Below are 20324 nucleotides of genomic sequence, written 5' to 3'. Positions count from 1 at the left end.
GGTCAGCCCATCACCTGCAAGTGGCAGCTGGTGAGCTGGGATGGCCGAAGGCATCTCTGGAGAGCCAACACACTGTGGGCATGGCAGGGATTCCTGGATGCCAGGGTTTGGTGAGGAGGACGTGTCTTATGAACTAATTTTCATGGGGTTGAACTGGAGCTCCCAACAGGGATAATAATAATAAAGGGCTGGGCTCTAACAAGGTTTCACTACAGCCAGTGCTGAACACTAGAATTCCCTGTGAAGGTCTGACCGTGGTCACCAGCTGGGAACAAGTGTGGGAAAGACATGGAGTTGGAATCCTTCCACCCTGTCCCAAAGCTCAGCAAGACCAAAAGCTTCCTGCAGCCCACTCCTCAGACACCTTCCTCAGACAATTCTGCCCTCCCTCAGCTTCCCATTTCTCCTCACAAGCCCTCTGGTTTTGTTTGGAGGGCGTTATTCCTCCTCCACAAGCTCAACCCACTCACGCCACTGCTGCCTTTTCTATCAGCAGGAGAAGAGAAGCAACTGCATTTGCATGGCAAGAGAGGGGGGGAAAGCACCAGCCATCCTCTCCAAGTTCCCAAGCTCTGCAAACAAGCCTTCTCTAATATATATACAAAAAAAAAAAATTGCATTGTCCTGGTTTTGGCTGGGATAGAGTTAATTTTCTTCCTAGTAGCTGGTACAGTGCTGTGTTATGGATTCAGCATGAGAACAACGTTGATAACACACTGGTGTTTTTGCTGTTGCTAAGTAGTGCTTGCTCCAAGTCAAGGACTTTTCAGCTTCCCATGTTCTGCCAGTGAGGAGGTGCACAAGAAACCAGGAGGAAGAATGGCCAGGAGAGCTGACACAAACTGATCAGAGGGACACTCCACACCACAGAATGTCACGTCCAGTATATAAACTGGGGGAATTTCGCCAAGAAGTATGATCGCTGCTCAGAGACAGGCTGGGCATTAGTCACTGCATCGGTTATCTCTTTTATGTTTTACTTCTTTCCATCATGTCCCTTTTCATCCCTATTATTATATTTTGTTTCAATTAATAAACTACTCTTATCGCAATGCATGGGTTTTACTTTTCCTGCCCACCATTCTCCTCCCCATCCCACTGGGGCAGAGGTGTGAGCAAGATAGATGGTACTTATTGTGGTTTAATCTCAACCAGCAAATCATATATATATATATATATATATATATATGGCATGTGTGACAAACATCCACAGATCAAAACTGCTGGTGGTGGAGCCAAGCTAAGGGGTAGTTCAGGGCTCCACAGCTGCCATCCTTGCAGTCAAAACTGACCAGGTTGGGTATCACAAATCCTGGGAATATTCATCTCTTGGCTGCCCCCTTGACAAGCCAACCACCCACAACCCAGCACGAGCCCCAGGCACAGCTGCTGAGGACGTGGCTGCCTTTCGAGGGAGAAAGCCTGGGTGCCCTCTGCATCCCATCTTTGTCTGCTGGCCTGACCCACTAGGAAGTCTCAAAAAAACACCGGTTTTGTAAAAACTGGTAAAGCAGAGAGAAACCCAACTGCTGTGGAGGCTCCACCTGAAGAGCCAGCAGAGGAACTCGAGTGGGAACCCAGAGATGCTCCCATAGCAAACCCACAAATAAAAATGTCTTTTTAGAGACAGCCTACACTTTTTCCTTATTGGGGAAGGAGTTTTCCTTTGGTATCCCCCTTGGGAGGACCAGAAGCATCCTGCTGAGCTGCTCTCATGACAGCAAACACCCCCGAGGTCCCCATGAGATGCACCCTATGCTACAGAGCGCCCTGTGCCAGCAGGTGCTTCCAACCCACGCAGCCAACAGAGCTGCAGATGCCTGACCCCACCAAAACCTGCCCACTCCCTTCCACGCAGCTCATCCCACCCCACGGCCATCTTCACCCTTGGGTGACCCACAGAGGGCGAGGCGCACATCCTCCTGCGGACCGGCACCCACGGCACACCTCCAAGCAGCACGAGCCGGGGCTCCAGCACGCCAGCGCGGGCTTCAAACTGACCTAGAGGACCGCAGACGGGAGGAATTTGGGGCGGGTGGGGGTCCCTATCTTCACCCCTGCAAATCGCTGGCCCCCCCCTTTCCCGCGAGGCTGCGCCGGCTCCAGGCGCTCCCGCGATCCAAGCGGAGCAGATGGCACGCGCAACACTTACGGCTTCGCTTTCCAGCCGCCATCGCAGAGCTGCTTCTCAGCAGGGCGGAGGCGGGGAGGGGGGGGGGGGGGGAGACGGCTTATATATATATTTTTTTAAATATATTTTCCCTGGGAATTTTGATTTTCTTTAAAAAAAAAAAAAATAAAAAATAATAAAAACCGAACGAAAACAAAACAACCATGTATAATCCTGCGCTTGAGCCCCAGGAGCCCCTGGCAGCAGCGCACAGTGCTCCACGGAAGGACGGTGCGTGCCGGCTGATTGGCAGCCTGTCCGTCTGTCTGTGCCTGGGGACCCCGCTGACCGCCCGAAATCCCCGCCGAGAGGGACAAATCCTGGAAAGCCTCACAAAGCAGAGATAGTGGAGGAAAAAAAAAAAAAAAAAAAAAAAAAAAGGGATGAAGTGATCAAAAAAAGGGCTTTCTAGGGATTCTGCTGGCTCGCCTGGATTTCCTCCCTTTGCCTCCCTCCAGCCTTTGCCTCTGCCATCCCAGCCCCTGAGTGGAGAAGATCCAGAGGGAAAGCTGAGCTGTTTCAGCTCCCTGGGACATTGGTCCTCCTGTCTCCAGCAGATAAGATGGAGCAAGGGAGATGCTGTCCCACCCTGGCTGATGACAGGCTCTGGGGCCATTTGCCAGCTTGAGGATCAGACCTGGGGTCCAATGTCACGACACGCCACAGTCCTCTCATCCTACTCCGATGGCTCAAACCAGGTTTTCTACTTCCCAGTGGAAGCCAACACCTCCAATGAGGCTGGGAAACCATAAATCTGGGCATCGCAGACACCAGATTGCTTTCAGCAGCCGCGCTCTGCACAGAGCTCGGCGATAAGTAACAAAAAGTCTGTGCTTTGCACCGCTGATTTCTTGTCTGGGGATGCATAAAACCTGGAGATGACAGATCAGCACCTCGATCCAAGAGCATCCCCGCCCTCGCTCTGCCGGAGAGGCGGGTAAACAAAGGCGGCTCTCCCCGGCGTCCGCAGGCAGCTGCCACCGATGCTGTGGAGTAGTGGGAGGGGGAAAAAAAACAAAAGAGGTCTGCACGCTGGGATCTGCGGGAACGGGATGCCCCTGGCGCTATCCTGGCCCTTTTATTCCATGGGTACCCAGAGGGAGCTTGGCCCCAGCCCTTTGGGCACCTTCCTTCCCTCGGGGTCTCCTTGCCCAGCCATCCCGGGTAGAGCCACACTCCATAACCACTCAGCACCCAGCACGGGGGAAAACATCCCAGGTTTGGGCATGGAGAGCGGCTTGGCCATCCTGGTAAGGAGCTCAATGATGGAGCAGGATGCAACAGTTCTGTGCCGACGGGCGCTGTCAGGTGTGACCAACATCCATTCGAATCCCACGCGGGACTGCGCAGGCAGAAGTTCGAGCCCCCATCCAAGGGTGCACAGAGATTTAGCGAGGCCAAATCAGGCAGGGGAGTTTTGTGATGCAGTTTCTTAGTTTAGGTGGCTCCACCACTGGCAAGGACGAGCGGGTGATCACCAATGCTTTGCACAGGGTGGTCGCCACAGCGAGGGAAAAGAGACAGTGCTGGGAAATGTCAACTTCAGGATGTTTCCAAGAAAAAAAACTAGAAAGCAGCCATGGCTGTGGCACTGAAACACTCAAGTCTTGGTTTCTCCATCTGTGGGTATGTGTTGGTTGTGCCACTTGGCCCAGTGAGCCCAGAGGAGCCTAAAGCAGCTGGAATAATGCTGCCACGCTCCTCCCAAAGCCCACCAACCTTCCCCAAAAAGCTGGTTGGATGCTGCATCTCAACTCCATCACCTTTTCCAATCACTGTGCTTCCCTGTTCATGCCCCATCTGCTTGTTACTAGAGCCCCACAGACCCCAAAACACAGGGTCTGGAAGTGCCAATGAGCACATTTAGCTCTGGGGCCACCACGGCAAATCCTTTCAAAGGAGGAAAAGGCAAGGTACGAAACCATTTTTACAACCCTAAAGTTGAATAATTATCACCTGGGCTGCAGGAAGCCCTCTCCCCCTTTCTGAGCAAGAGCTCCCTGGTCCCACCAGCACCCAGGGAGGGGACTGCGCTGCCGGCCCCTGCGGGGCTTTGCCAAGGAATGTCGGGGGCGGCAGCGGGGGGAGCAGCGGCGGTGGCGGTGCTGGGAAGGGAACCAGCTGGAGAGCCGCAGCCTCATGAAATAATGAAATGCCAAACCAACCCCTGCATCTTCCACAGTCTCTCAGGTCACCTACCAGATTAGGAGGCCTGTTGCTAAGGCAACCATATCTTGCAAGTGCTAGCTGAACTTCCCCATCGGTTTTAACCCTTTAAGGAGCAAAAAAAAAAAAAGAAAAAAAAAATTTCTCCCTAAGAAATATACATAAAAATAAAACGAAGGGGTAACGCTGATGATGCAACCCACAGGAGATGAGCGGAGGTGAAAGGGGGGCAGCTGGGAAGGGGAAGCAAAGGGAAGGCGCCCCAGCAGCCACCTCCTGCGCGGTGCACGCCGCGCTGGCTCCCTTCCAGGCAGCTAATAAAATTATTCGGCATCCGCACACGCACGCAAGACCCAGCAAACTTTTGATGCGCCTGGCACAGCAGCAGGGGAGTGGGGGGAAAAAAAAAAAAAAGCCCCCCCCCTCCCAAAAGGCAACAAAAAGTCAGGTTATGCATATGAAATGGGGGCAAACAAAGCAAAAATGGAACTTTTTTTTTTCCTTTGTATTTTTTTTTTTTTTTCTTCCTCTGGTGGCCTCGCAGACGCCGGGGCAAGCCTTGATGCCTCGGCAAGCAGCCGGCAGCCCGGCGCCGCGCAGGAGGGGACAGATGGCCGGCGCAGCGACGGCGGGATGGAGGCGATGGGCACCCGTGGCCACCCCACCAGTTCTGCTGCGATCCGTGGCCAGGAGCATCCAGAACAGGGATACACGACTTGTGCTCTGCGGCCATAAAATAGGATAATAAAAGCGGCCCCTTCTATGTGCAAGGATCATGTCCCAGTGGGGTGATGGGGATAGCGGTTCTCTCCTCCGGGAGAATAAAAACCCAACTCAGAATGCACACCAGGCAGGGAGCCCTAAATCTTGCAGCTCGCTGGGTTAACGGAGGCCTGTGAGCAATAAGGGGGGAAAGAAAAAAAAAAAAAAAAAAGGAGCAAGGCAATGCACAGGCAGCACAAGGGAGGGGAAAAAAAAAGAAATAAAAGGAGGGAGAGGAGAAAGAGGCATGGAAAGGAGGAGAAAATGTGGAGCGGCATAAATCAGGCGCGCGGGGGGAGCTGGGGAGCACAGCAGCACGTGCTGCGTTCCAGGCGCACAGGCAGCGCACGCGGACGGCTCCTGCCTGGCAGGGTGAGCACCGGGAAGCCACCGGCCTTGTGCCCCTCAGAAAGGGGCCCCCAGCCCCTCCTGGTGCTAATCTGATGTGGGGTGTTGGCTCTGCCAGCCAGCACACCGTCATTTCCACGTTAAAGTCTTTCTGAGAAAGAAAACGCCTCTCCGCCGGTGCTGGTGCAAAAGATACTCGGTAAAAATTAGAAGGGTTTTTGCACCTTTCTTCCCACCCTCAGGTCAGGCTGGGGACAGCAGGTGTGACAATTCCTGCTGAATTCCCCTCAAAAGAGAGCAGCAAAATGGAAACTTGCTCCCAAAAGCCGCTGTCTTCCCACCAGTCTGCTCCAAATTGGTAATAAAGAGAGGGGGAAGGCTCAGTGCAAACCCGGCTTTGCTCTCACTGAGATGGGCTTACACCATGCTAAGCGGCTGCTGGTGTTGCTGCCCGGCTGTGATCCTGCCCTCTGACCTCACCTCCATGCCAGCACCCCTGCACCCTGCCAACCAGCTGACAGGAGAAACTTAATTAACCACGTCCATCAACCCCAAACATCTGCAACCAGCAATATTTACAACCAGAAATAAAGAGGAGTGACCTTCGCGGTGTTGAAAGACAGTCGGGTTCTTGTATTACAACAGTGGGGACAGGCAAAATTCATTATCTCTAATAGCCATCCTTATAACCAGATTAAACACAAAGGCAGCAATTCCATATTCCCTGACCTGCCACTGTCCCCATCCCGAGCAGAGGGGAACTCCCCCTGCCACAGCACTGCTGACACATTCAGCTGATGTTTATGCATGTGGCCGTCTCCATCCCTCTGGAAAAGACAATGCCCTGGCTCATCCCACCCCAAGGGCTGGGACACCCAGCTGGGGTCACATCTCTCCTGGTCCTCCTCCAGGCAGCTCTTAGGAGATGCTTGGCTCCCCTATGAACATTCTGGGGTAAGCTCCCTGCTACACCAGGAATTCTGTACTGGAGATGTTTGCTCACAGGATGCAAGCGAAAAGCACCCAGCTTCCAGGGCACAACCAACCAGAGCCCAACCCTCCAGAAATCACCATCATCATGTCCCTCACGGTCAGACATCCCCAGGCACAAGGGGTTTTGTCCTGAAGATGCAGCCAAGGCTTTCACATCTGGCTGTGAGATCCTGGTGGTGCCAATCACCAGCCAGGGAGCCAGAGCCTGTTATTTTCATCAGAGGATGTTCTCTGTGGGGACTTTTAGCTGCCAGCCAGCAGAAACAAGCCACTGGAGAAAACCTGAGCCTCCTAATGGCTTTTCCTCCACCAGCCCCAGCTCCCGCAGCAGTGTGAGGGCAGCTCCTTCTCCAGAAGATGAGCACCAGCGGGGCCAGCTGGTTTCTCCCGTGTTCAGCAGCAACAAGTCAAACTGCTTGGAAAACACTTAAGGTTGGGGGGGAAAGCTTCAAATGGACCAGGCGGACGATGCAGCGTGCTGGAGCAACGGTAAAAGTTAAAATTAATTAGCTGGCAGGATGACAAAGAAGCCATTGTGCAGCACGGTGGAGCAATCCAAGTACAAAGGCTTTATATAAGTCATGTTGAAAACTCCTTGATGACTGCAGGTAAGGACAGACAAGCTGTCAGGACGTGCCACAACACCCTGAAGGGCTCCGGGACAAGTAAGTAAATCTGCTTTTAACGATGAAATGAGCCCTGGAAGCCTCAGCCTGGACTCTCTCTCCAGAGGAGACTGGCAAAGGTGTGAAGCACCTGGGTGTTATTGGTGCTGTAATACCCAGGATAAAACAAAACCATCTGTTTTGGGGTTTCCATGGCAAAGTGCACTTGAGCTGGGCTAAAGGGACCTATATGCAACGTGAAACAGCGTTTGCTTCCTTGTGAGCTCCCACCTCCATCTCCAACCATACCCCAGAAAGCCCATCTCTGCCTAAAGCCACCCTGATGAGACCAAGCATTTCAAAGGGTGCCTGTCCCTGCCCCAAACCAGACCCCAAGAGGGTCTCACAAAACCAGACCCACCTCCTGGTTCACACCTTTCACAGGAAAACCCCAACAGCCAAAGTGCTTCCAGCACCAACAGGCAGACCCAGGTTCTCAGGGAGGAGCAGGAACTCCCAAAGAGCCACAGGGACAGGGAGCAGGGCTGGAGCTGTGATGGAGAGTCACCCCAAGCTGTCACTAGCCATGACCCCTCCTGGGAGATGGCTGATGGAAGGCTGGGTGTGATTTCCACCCCATCAGCTACACAGCTCACTGACAGAAAGGAGCCAAGGGGGAGAAAAGCACCTCTCCCTCCTTCTTGCTTCGAGCACTGCTCATGGGCAGGGAGATGTGGGGGTTCAAGCAGCTTCTGCACTAGGGGCTGCCTTATCCCCATGGGACTTCCCCCAAAAAACAGGATGAGCACCCAGCGAGGGCTGGGCAGAGCAGGAGGGCAAGGAGGATGCTCTGCTGGGCTTGGCAGGGCGGAGGAGCCAAGTGTGACGCAGCACTCTTATCTGCCCACCCCAAACCAGGGTGCTTCAAGGAAGCGCCCTGCTCCCTTCCTCAGCGTGCCCTGCCTCTTTTTTCACTTAAAAAAAAAAAAAAGAAAAAAAAAAAAAGCAAGCAAAAAACCACAACCCCAAACAACCAGCCTCAAGGCTGAGCTAAAAACACTGCTGGGGCAGGAAGCAGCCTCCTGCCTGGGGACACAGCTGGGCAATGCCAGCTGCCCACAGGGTGACAGAGGGGCATTTCTCACCTTACAGTTACTAGAAATGGGTAAACAAGCAATTCCAAGGCTTGGGACAGCCTCGCAGCAAGGCTGTTCTGGAAGGAAGGAGATGCCAGCCGGCCACTTGCTATGGTGGGCACCAGTCAGTGTTGGATCAGGTGACCCTGTATGATGACAGCTGTGTGGGTGGGAGCTGGGAGAGGAGTGGGGCACACAAGGAAATCCACCTCAGGTAGGAGGGACTGGCTGTTGTACCTGCTGGGAACGCCATGGGATGCCAGCGCCCCAGCTGTGTTGGGCAGGCCGTGCTCACCAGCAAGTCAGAACTGATGCAGTGCATCCCCCTGCTTCAGCTTGTAGCCAAAAAATTCCAATTATAGGTGCGAGCTCAGCCTTGAGAAATTGTAAAAAAAAAAAAAGAACCGGCCCAATTCCAGGGAAAATGGGAAGGAAACCCCCCTCACTCCAGACCCTGTTTGAGGCAGGCAGGAGGGGTGGTGAGAGCTCATTTTCACTACAGAAAGCTGCCGCACCCCAGGAGGAGAGGCACCAGATCAAATGTTCAAGGGTTGATGCAGAAACATTAAGGAAAAAAAAAATTAAAAAGAAAATGTTAGCTCAAGACACAGCCAGAGGTCTTCCTTTGGACTTTATCTTAAGGCAGCAGGCGCAGCCTTGCACACGGACGGACAGACAGACAGACAAACAGACAGACTGACCCCACAGCCTCCCACCCGGCCCAGGGAACACAGAGGGGAAAATCACCTTGCTAAAAACCACTGGTGATGGTAGCAAAGGCCATGGAGGAGGCAGAGTAAGGCAAGTGGGAGGGCACTGGATGGTTGGGCACAAAGCACTGCTCTGTCCCACCACTCCGAAATATACAGGCACACGGCCCTCTGTCTTTATCCATATGTACATCTTAATTGTGCATATTCTACAGATACAATTGCATATGTGGACATTCTTTTTCTGCTTAATTTTGATACTAACAGTCACCATTCACGCCACATTAAGCTCAGGCAGGAGAGTGAGCATTTCTCCTCTTACCAAAAAAAAAAAAATTCATTAAATGCACAAACCCAACACAAAAGAAAAGCTGGTCTTACCACACAGAGCTGTGCCCCCATACAACCCCAAATCTTACCCAAGCCACTCAGGTGCCCCTCTCGCCCTCACTGGCACAGGAGACTGGTGTCACTGCTCTGGGGATAACAGGAGGTGGCAGTGGGTGGGTGTGCAGCGGGGTCCCATCACACACAGGAAGCAGCACCCAGAAGCTATTCCATATTTTGGAAATCCCCCCCTTGACTGCACAGCCATAGCTTTGAACTTAGCTCCTGGCACTTCTGGCAACGACCAGGAGTTTTAAGAGAAGAAAAAATAAACCTAAACCCCAAACCGAGGCAGAGGTGAGGTATTTGTTTACTTGCAGAGGCATTTTTGCTCCCTGCCAGCCTGGAGGAAAGCACTGTTTCTGCTCCAGTGAGACCTCAGCCCTCGAGTGTCCCCCCAGAGATCCGCAGGGTGAGGACTCAGAGGCGGAAGATGCTGGGAAATAAGGAGGAACGTGTGCATGGGCTGAGCAGAAACCTCAGCAGAAGTCAGAGAGCCTCCCTGAGCCACGAGTGGGATGCTGGCAAGGCGGGCGTGGGATGCTCACGGGGATACAGCCCATCCTGCGCCCTGTGCGCAGGACAGCACCCGCCAAGCTGGACACAAGGTGCTGCCCCGCTCTCCCTCTGCCATCCCCTCCGTTCCTAAGGAACACCAGGAACAAACGTGGCTGCAGCAGCTCCCCCCGGAGCATTCCCCCCACCGGCGAGGGCTTGGCACAGCCGGGTGGTGCCATTTCGGCGGTGCCAGCTCCGCCGCGGGGCCCCGAGCAGCCGGAGAGGAGAAACAGCCGGAGCCCCCCGCCCGCTCCCCAGGACCGGCTCCGGCAGCTGTTTCCAATAGAACCGGGGACAGCTTTACGAGAGAAAAAAAAAAAAAAAAAATCGGGAACAAAAGGTAGGAGAAAATCCAAGTTTCCAAGGTGAGGAAGGAAATGATCAGGAGAACAGGAAAGTCCCACTCGTACCCAACAGACGGCGTCCTGACCTAACACCTCCCCACCGCCGGACAGGAGCGCCCGTGCCGGCCACAGCTTCCCCGGCACGGCACGGCTTGGCACGGCGGCCCCTCGCCCTCTTTGTTCCTGCGAAGGGACCCCCGAAGGCGGCGGAGGGCAGGGCTGCGAGCTTTGTGCTCGCCCGGAGCCCAGCATCTGCCGGGGCCGGCGCTCCCCCCGCAGCCCCCGCGGGTCCCCTCGCCGGCCTCACCGCGCTCGCACACGTGGCCGCCGGGGCAAACAATGGGATGGCGCTGGGCTGCCGCGCTCGCCACGCAAGGCCTTCCTCCTCCTCCTCCTCCTCCCTGCTGCGGGCTTCGCCTGCCACTAGAAGCTGGCCCCTTGTCCCGGGGGGGAGAGGGGGATTAAAAAGATACTATTAAAAAACAACCAAACCCCCCCGCCAAAAAAAAAAAAAAACGGGGAAAAGAAAAAAATACTCCGATCTGGCTCGCTGGTGCACACGGGCTCGTGGTAAGGTGAGGGCACGCTGACCCGCACACCCGGGATGGGTGATGGGGCGGCAGGGCAGGATCTCTCCATGGGAAGCGGCCATGCCGGGGGAACCCACCCGTGGCACAAACGCCCACCTGCCCTCCCATCCTCAGGCAGCACTGAGCAAATCCTCTCCTCCCGCTCCCGGCTTTTTTGGAGAACCCCCTCCCGGATTGGAGCCAGAGAAACTTTTCATGTTCACACCATTTGTTGATATAAAATCCATCCCCTGCCTTACTTTTGCAGAGGCACTCGGGGTGGGGTGGAGGGGGGGGAACGTCTGTTTCTATTTGAAACCGTCAAAATTAGCATTCAGTAATTAAAAATCACACCCTTTCTCTTAATAACCTAACCAGCATGATACAATCAGGTTGTGCCAACTCTTTAATCTAATTGACTAATTACAGATTTTAATTTAGTCAGTTACTGAACAACTGTTGACAATTTGTTTTCATTAGGGACAGAACAGGATAAATATTTAGGCTCCCCAGTCAAAGACTAAGACATAAGCTCTGGGCTCTGACCTCCGGTTTCACAATGGAGCCTTCTCCACGAGCATCACCCGTGGAAAGATGCTGCTCTGAAACGGCCTGGTCCTGCTGCTGGGCAGCAGGAAGTGTGGCAGCAGAGGTTGCCCTGTCATGTTGTTTAAAATACAATGTTAAACTAATCCATCTTTGCACGGTTCTCCAGCAAGAGCAGGCTTTAAAGCACACCCAGGCTCACCAGTACCCTAAACTGGGAGGGAAGGCTGAGCCCAGCGCTGCCAGGAGAGGGAATATCTGGATTTATTTATTTTTGTTGCCTTTTTTTTTTTTTTTTTTCTGAAGTGATGTGGAGTTTTGCAGCTGCTCCTGGCAGCCTGCCACTCCTGAAGGAAACTCCTCTCTCTGGTTACCTACCAGGGAACCCTGTCCCTGCAGAGTGGAGCTGGATGGAGCCCAGACGGAGCGCAGTCCCGCGTGCAAACAGGACAGAGCTGCGTGTGTCACTGCCTGAGCCACGTGCCCAGGGCTCAGGCAATGCCTGTGGGGGCTCACAGGGGCCACACAAAGCTGCTGCCAACCCCTGTCCCTGCGTTGCACTAAACCCACCCCAAAAATGCCTCTTCTCCTACACAGCACGTTTTCAACATACTGGCTGCACACAACGGGAGAAGCTCTCATGGACCATCAGCACCACCACAGAGGTACTCTTGGATCAACACTCTCACACCTGCTGGTCCACCCCTCACAGCCATGGGTGCCTTGAACAAGGTCTTACAACCTTCACTGGTCCTGGAACAAGAAGAGAGCCTGGCATGGGAGAGGAGACAGTCACACCAAACCCCTCATGCATGAAGAACATCCCTTCCCAGGGTGCCTTAAGGCCATGTCACCCACCAGTGCACCATGCCATGAGCTGGCCACACTGACCCTAGGGGAACAGATGGTGCTGTGACAAGGAAATGCTCCTCTGCAGCCCAAGAATACCCAGGCAGTGACGCTGGGATGGGGTGCCTGTCCCACACCGGGATGGGACGTGATTGGCACATCCAGCACAGAAGAACCATCCCTGGGACACCCCCAGTCTGTACAGCCAGCAGGCCAAAGCCCTTCCAACCTCTTGGGGTTCACCTTGCTCCCACCGAGCACACTAACTCCAGCAAGCCTGGATTCTCCATCCATCCATCCCCAGGAGCTTCGTAAACCCCTGAAATCTCAATCTAAGGGGAACTGTTTCAGATGGGGGAAAAAAGGTGGAGCTCTGGTTGTCCCCAACTAAGACAGGACAGGAGCCCCAAACACATCTTTTCCCAGACCAACCACCACACTTCCAGCAGCAACCAACCCTGCTGCTGCAAAGCATCCTTCCAGACCCAAGTTAGAAGGAACTGCAGCAGCTTTCCAAAGTTAAGAACAAAAACAGATAAATCAATGCTTTGCGTTAATGGCAAGTTGCAGCCACAGCTCCGCAGATCTTGTGCTGCAAAGAAAACAGCATTTCAAATGCTCCCAAGTGCAGGTCCTTCTCAGGAGGAAATCGGGGGGAACAGAGGAAGGGAATGCTGAAGTCAAAGTCTTCATCACCTAAAGGCTACTCCAAGTTTTCTCTCCTGTGTGTTGACATGAGCTGGCTGTGCAGGCAGAGCAATACCACAAAAAAAGTACGTAGCAACAGTCAACTAGATTTAAGTTCATTTTCTGTAGCTCCAGGCCAAAATCGACTGAAGTGGTTCTGGTGATCAAGTTTTCTGCAATTCCCCTTTCTATGTATTAGCTCTTTGACAGAAATTCACTGCGGTATTTAAACTGGCAGTCATCACCGCTAACTCAAATTGTATTGGCTTTCACGGCGTTGAAATGCTCAACTGCGACCAGCCATCAGCCAATTCCCAGATAACGCGGCGGCTGAAATCCCCTGTCATGACGAGCGATCCCGTTGCAAGCTCGCCGGCTCCAGGAGCGTGCCGGAACGCTGGCGTGCTCGCCACGGGGCTTGGAGGAGCCCGAATCAATGGCTACGGGTTGAGTTTTCAGGAGTTTTGGTGAGCGCTCGCGGGGTTGTTACCTTGGATCAACTCTTTGGTGGAAGAGGATGACTGACAACCCTCCAAGCAACGCAACTCAATAGTTGTGCTAACAGACACACAGAGATGGAAGCGTAGAGCAGAGCAGCATTCCTCCTGCCTGTGCCAGCTGAATCCCCACTCCAGTCAACTCTTCTCCCAACCTTTCAACAAAGTCCCAGCAGGCTTTTGTCCCAGCTTGGGAGAAAAACCTTAGGGGAAAGGTAAAAAGCAGTATTCCCAAGTGCTCACAAGACCCCACAGTTTTCAAGGGTCCCATCAAAAAAATGAGCAGTGGGATTTCTCCTTACTTTAACTTCTCGCTGAAGATTCAAATACCCAAAACTGGAGGGGGAAATTGGTGATCTGCCCTGCTGCTCCTAATAGTTTTCATACAGCTATGCTGGAAAATGAAGTGGAAATGACACACCATACAAATCCCACTGTTAGCACTCCGCTAACGAGGAGAACCGCTCCCCACTCCCGAAGATTTGTCTCCCAGGCAAGAATCCCTTTGGTGCTGGCTCTGGGAAGGTGACATGCCAGGCTCCCAAAGCATTCCCTCTTTCTGTCCTTACAGTAGCACAATCTCTGAGTTAACACACACCATATTTTGGGCAAACACCAAGCAGGACACACGGAGTTTGCCCATTGCTGGCCAAGTGTAAATACAGTGCTCCAGCAACCTGGGGCAAGACTTAGGTTGGGATATTTTTAACCACAACCACCACATGAAGCAATCCGTGACTCACTGATCCAGCCCCATTTGGGGCTCATATCCCATTTTAGCTGCCATGCACCGCTGATGGGTGGCTGGGCTTGGTGTTTGACACTGCCCACCGCGCTCACCGGTACCGGCAGCCTGCCCCGGAAGCTGGAGAGAAACAAGGCTCTATTCACACTCCCACGGTTATCGTTTGGTTCTTTGGTCAATATTTAAGTTTTGGCCAGGTAGGTCCCTCGCCCTGTAAAGTACACGCTGTGCCAGGAAAACACCACTCCTCGGAGAGGGACTGTAACGTGAGCATCCGTCACCAGCCACGCCATGGAGAAGCACAAGCCCTGTCTTGGGGCCAAAACGTGCCCCAAGAACCCAACCCGGTGCCACCAAGCCAAAGCACAGGGGAGTGAAAAATCTTCTTAGGAGTTACCCAAAAGGTAAAGGCACTTGGGGCTGTTACAAAACTGCATTACACCGAGAATTAAAAACAATCAGGATTGTGTCTATTTACTGTAAGCTTAAAGCAACGTGTATTAAAGAAGTTTATGTGAATCATCTAATGCACTCAGGACTATTGTTAGAATTATTACCAAGCTAAAAAAAGATTAATTTCTCTAAATACACTAAATCCTCAGACAAGATGAGGAGGCTGCTGTGGATGAAGCATTACCATGTCTTACTTGCTAATGTCATCTTCACCTGTGGCTCTGCTGTGCAAAGATCTGTCTTTGCCTTGCTCCTGATGAGCCTGCTGTCCCATCTGGGCTCCCAAAACCCCCACAATTTGGCCCAAAACATCCAGGAAGCGAGCAGAAGCCAGCAACTGGTAGATGTGCTTCTGGTCGTCAGCTCTGACCCTTGGTTCAGGAGTTCACCATCTTAATCCGACCCAGTGAAAACAAGCAATGCAGACAGCGGCTGCAGGGATGGACAGACAGACAAACCCCACCTAGCAAATACCCAGACACACTTCTCCCATGACCCAGCAGGGTGGGAAGAGACGAGAGGCAGCTCAGCAGCCAGCCAAGCCTCTCTGGCACTGCCCGTGCCCCAGGGCGACCGCTGTGCCCAGCGCCAGCGTGTGAGAGCGCCGTGGAGGTCCCTGCGACGCTCGCCCGGCACTGCTCGCCAGCAAACTCTCACACATCCCAAGCCAGGCATGTCGAGGCAACGAGAAACTTGGGAAAGGAGGAAAAATGGTTTCCATACCATAGTCTCCCCGGAGCAGACAAAACCAGCTCCTGCTACAAGGTTTAAACACACTTGACTGGGGTCCAAGCCCGCAGCCAGGTGACTAATCCTTTGATGCAAATTCCTCCCAACGCTGCGGATGCGGGCACCGAGTGGGCAGCCCACCCATCGCCCACCGGGGCAGACACGCCAGGCACTCTTCCAAGGGGGGGGTGTTTCTCTGTGAGACAGCTCAGACTCAAGCATGCCAGCCCAGAAGCAGCATCCGTCCCTGGGTCATGCTGACACCTCTGCAGAGAGCGACCCAAACCACGGAGAGCCAGGACGCACAGCGACCAGCCAACAGGGGTCTGCAACACCGGCTTCAACGAGACAACACCTCTCCCATGCTGGGATCAAGGGAGGACTCAGGAAACCAAGGAAGCCCCCAGCCTCGCCAAAGGCAGGGAGGTATTAACTGGGGCATTCAACATCGCGGTTTGGGGAATTCCCCCTTCTCCTCCCCACCAAAATCCAATCCCCACCCACCCTTCGAGGTCTCCTCAGCATGAAACATCTCACAATCACAGTGTCCTCAGCATGAAATATCTCGACACCGACCCTCTATAAACGCTTTGTTGTCCATTGCTATGCAAAACTTCTTAGTTCTACCACTAGCCCGAACGCCTTTAAGTGCTTAAGATAAGTATCTGAGCTCATTTACATAATTGCAACACTATGAAATACTGTTCAGTCAAATCAGAACATTGCTGGTTAAAAAAACCCCACGCTTTTTGCCAGTCAGTTACGTTAAGTTGGCTCTCGGTGCGCCGGAGCTCCCCAACACCGTAATTACCGCGAGGATCAGAAACTTGTTACTCACGTAGTCATGAAAGGCTTTGGCTTCACTCGAATGTTCACAAGTGTCTCGCCTTTCGGGAGCAGCGCAGTACAGGTCCCAAAACACGCTGCGTGGCAGGGAGAGATGGGACAAGAGCAGTTACTTATCAGGGATCGGGCACCCAGGTCAGCACAGGTGAGCAGCTTCCCACCCCACGGGGCCCGCGGCTGGGATGGGACCTCAGCTGGATCCAGCTGCGCATCCCAGCTTCGCACCGCTCGGACCTGACCGTCAGGAGCGGGGATGCTGGGTGCTTAAGGAAGCAAAAGTAGCCTTTAAGAGGCAACACCTTAAAGGGATAAACCCCCGTGAGAGAGACTTCGGGGACTTCTCCCAGCCTCGCAGCCGCCCAGCCCTGCTCCCCTGGGCGCCCCAGAGGCACCGGCACAGCCCGGTGCCCGCGGCTGACCCGGCAGCTCTCCAGCGGGAGCCCTGCCCGCCGCTCCCGCGGGGCCGGGGGTGGCTCCGCCGCGCCTCGACGCCCCGCGGGGAGCGGGAGCCGGGGCGGTTCGGGGCTCGGCCGCCGCTGCTGACTCACGCCGCTACCGGGGCTGCACCCCCCCCCTCCCCTCCACCCCCGGGGGCTGCTCCCACCCGCGACGGGACACCCCCGCACTTACCACCACCAGGAGTGCAGGAAGCCGGGGGGCTCGCCCAGCGTGATGTTCTTCTCCCACCGGATCTGCGGGCAAGAGGAAGGCGGAGGGGTGTGGGTTGGGGGGGGGGGGGGGCGGTGCGGGCGGGGGGTGGTCGCGGGTGGGCGTGGGCCCCCACGCGCGGCGACCCCCCGGCGCCGCCGCCGCCCCGCGCAAGATGGAGGGCGGGCGTGCGGCGGCGCACAAAGGGCGCGGGGGGCGGCGGGGCTCACCTCGGACAGGAAGGTCTGCGCAGACTTCTGGGCGCCGACGTGCAGCAGGTACTCGTAGACGTACAGCGCCAGCCTGCAACAGCCGAGCGGCGGGTCGGAGGAGGAGGAAGAGGCGCCCCGCTCCCGCCCCGCACAAAGCCGCCCGTCGCCACCGCCGCCCCGCTCCCCCCGCCGCCGCCGCCGCCGCCGCTCTTACTTCTCCCGCGCCTGCCCGTCCGAGGGCACCGCCGAGCCCTTCCCTTTGGCGAACATGGTCCGCGCCGAGGAGGAGGGGGGCGGCCGCCGAGACCCGCCGCTGCCGCCGGAGCCGCTGCGCCCGCCGCCGAGGGAGCGCCGGGGGCTGTCAGAGCGCCGGCCGCCGCCGCGCCCCCATCGCCCCGCGCCCGCCGCCGCTCGCTGCGCCCAACGCGCCGCTGGCCGCGCACCCGAACGTGGCCGCGCCGGGCGCCGCCCCCGCCGCCGACGGGCGCCCGCTCCCGCCAATCACCGCCCGGCGGGGGCGGGGCCTCCCCGCGCCACGCCCCGCTCCGGAGGCGGCGGGCGGCCTCCCGCGGCGGAGCGGGCAGGGCGGGCGGCGGCGGCGCGCGGTCCTAGAGCGCGCCCGGCTCGGCCCGCGGGCGGCGCCGCTTCCCCGGCGCCGCGCGGCGCGCGGGCCCTTTAAGGCGGCGGGCCGCGGCGCGCAGCGCGCGCTGATTGGCCGGCGCCGCCGAGACCTCGGAAGGGGGGACTTGAAACCGCCCGGCCGGGGTTGGGGGGGGAGCGGGGGAGCGGCGGCGAGGCCGGGCGGGCGCTGCCGCTCCGCGGCGCCGGGCGGGACGGACCCGGCGGGAGGCAGGGACGGCGAGGAGGAGGAAGAAGGGAGGCGGCCGGGGGCCGGGTACTCCGCCTTCTCCTCCGGCGTCCCGCCCGGCGCCGCGCGCCCCAGCCCCGCGCTGCCGGTGATCACCTCGGGGCCGGGCGCGCCCGGCTGCGCGGAACCCCGAGTGGAGCCCGGGGCCCGGCGTGTCCTGGCTGCCGGCTTCAGTCACGGGTCTTGTTCGCTTCTCTGCCCTAAAAAAACACGCGGGGAAAGCCACCCCCTCCGGGCTGTGTGGGGGTCGCGCTGTGCGGAGCCCTTCTGCCTCTCTCCGGGGGCTCGGGCAAAGCCAAAGTCCCTGGGCTCCTCTAATTCAGAACTCAGGGCTTTGCATCCCTTGCTTCACCGACATCTGTTTCTATAGGAGCCCACCAAACTATCGGTCCCGGCCTCGGGTGGCAGTGCCCGCGTTGGAGCAGCACAAAAATACGGGCTTCACCCAGCTCGTTCCCCCTGCCCCCGCCTCAGCCTCCACCTCCGAAGTGACCGGCTGAACAAAAACCAGCCGGGCCGGCGGCTGCGCGCTGCGTTGGGGTTGTGTGATGAGTCCCCCGCTGCTAAAACGGGGAGGCTGCATTTAAAACACGGGGGACCTTTGGGTGTGAGCGGGGCCGTGCGCTCCGTGCGAGGGCAGCGGGGCTCGGGGCGGCGGCGTGGGGAGCCGCGGGGCGTGGGAGGGACTCCCGCGGCGGCGGCAGCGCCGCGGCGCTCGTGGGAATGTTCACGGCCACCGGGACCTGCCCGAGCAGGGCCAAACTCGCTTCACGGTTTAAATTGAGGTTTAAATTGAACTGGGGGAGGTGGGAGAAAAAAAAAAAAAAAAAAAAAATTCTTGCAATGCGGTAGGTCGAAAAGGATCAAAACTTGCAGGAGACCGAGATCATCTCAACGGCAAAGGAAAACCTGGGGCTTCGCCCAAGATTGGGGTTTTATGGTGGGGGCCGGGGTGACGGCGACGATGACAAGGCAGGGGTGTGGGGCTCTCCCACGGACCGGAGGGACAGGCCAGACAAACCCCAGACTTTGTGTCTCCCGAGCCTTTGCATCCCTCTGCTCCTCTGCTGCTCTGACGGGTTCAAAAATAACTGGGAGTGTCCCCTGGGACTGAGGCTATGGGATAAATCTGACCCTCCAGCAGCACGTGAGAAGTTCACTAAATACCCCTGGTTAAAAATAATACCTCGATATCCTGTACCTCCTGTGTGGAGGTGGAAAGCACTAATGCCAGTGGAATGATAGGCGCTGTGCCCTCGGCAGCAAAAGCGCCTCTCTGTGCCCAGAATATTGCCCTGCCCTGCTCCTGTTCATAGGGAGCTTGTTTTCTGGGATAGGTGAGTTAGGCAAAACCCAGCCACTTTCTCTCCCCAGCCCCTGGAGTAGTTTGGGACATGAAGCAAGCCCAGAGAAGTGAGATGGGAGACAGGATCCCTTCCTCTCCAGGTGCCTTCAGCAGTCTGGTTCCAGCTCTCCGGACGGGAGCAGAGGATGTTTCCGAGATGCTCAGAGGAGGGAGCAGCCAGGGAAGGGAGACAGGAAACCACCTCAGCTTTCCCTCCTCTCCTCTGGACAGCTGTAGTTCCCAGCTTTTTCTAGAGGAAACGGCCAAGAGCAGTTGATGAAAAACTTCCCAAAGTGGCGCCAAAAGAAATTATCACTATTGCCATGCCAGGGTGGCAGAGCCCGACCTGCCAGCTGCCAAACGCCGGCACAGCAAGGGCGGAAACTCCCAGCCCGTGTGAATTCACCGGGCACCGGCCCTGCCTTCGCATCTTCCGCGACCTGATGATTAAGAGCAAATTATAAGCTGGTGTTTTGGACCAACTTAGCTAAAGATCAGAAAGGAGACTCATTTCATATCATCACCACCGCAGAACGCAATTAAGTGGCTCTGCAAAAGTTTTAACGCAAGTTATGACAGGAAATTTAGGAAAAAATAAATCCCCACACCCAAAGCCAGCAGCTTCATCTCGCCGAGTCGCAGGAGGAGGTACCGAGGCTACTGAGCGCTCCCAAGGCATGGAGGACGACCTGTGGGCTACCTTACTTGGCCAGACTTTCTCTTTGTCAGGAGTTTTTTCTCGGGTTGCAGCAATTAAAGCACCAGAAGTCATTAAAAACCCCAAACCATCACCCAGCTGCTTGTTTTAAACACCTGCCTGTGGATTTCTCCCAGCTGTCAGGTGTCTCCCATGCCAGGGCTGCGTTGCATGGCACCCACCCGGTGGGCACCCAACAGATCCTGCTCCGCTGAGCCCGAAGGCAGGAGAAGGTGCCGGGTGCCAGGGGGAAAAGGCAGCATCCCCTGGGCACAGCAAAGGGAAGGCTCAAATTTACTGCGCGCTGCCAGCGGCTCCGCTGGGACTGCTGTGGGATCCCCGTGGGCAGGCTCCCAGTGGGCAGGGATGTGCAGCAGGAAGGACAGGTTTGGGAGGGAGTAGCTGTGGGAAGAGTGGCCTCTCCACGTTGCATATTAATGCTCCTTGTGCTTTA

General features: G+C 56.0%; 1 protein-coding gene across 4 annotated transcripts in view; it reads right to left on the bottom strand.

Moving 5' to 3' along the window:
* SSBP3 (single stranded DNA binding protein 3) overlaps positions 1-17297 on the bottom strand; it is a 55031-nt gene extending 37734 nt beyond the window's left edge. For 2 of the 4 annotated variants that reach the window (XM_058421696.1, XM_058421697.1), the window contains exon 1: positions 2153-2188. Coding sequence is in view for 2 of the 4 variants with exons in the window: in XM_040072682.2 (XP_039928616.1) it covers positions 16093-16177; positions 16731-16792; positions 16979-17051; positions 17175-17230 (276 nt within the window). In the remaining 2 variants the exon portion in view is untranslated. Of the gene's footprint in view, positions 1-2152; positions 2189-16092; positions 16178-16730; positions 16793-16978; positions 17052-17174 lie in introns of those variants that run through there. The other 2 variants (XM_040072682.2, XM_040072683.2) reach the window with 2 other exon arrangements.
* Between the last annotated feature and the right edge of the window lie 3027 nt (positions 17298-20324).

Source organism: Hirundo rustica, chromosome 9, assembly GCF_015227805.2.
Source record: "Hirundo rustica isolate bHirRus1 chromosome 9, bHirRus1.pri.v3, whole genome shotgun sequence".
Lineage (NCBI taxonomy): Eukaryota > Metazoa > Chordata > Aves > Passeriformes > Hirundinidae > Hirundo > Hirundo rustica.
This window is presented reverse-complemented; position numbering and strand designations above follow the sequence as displayed.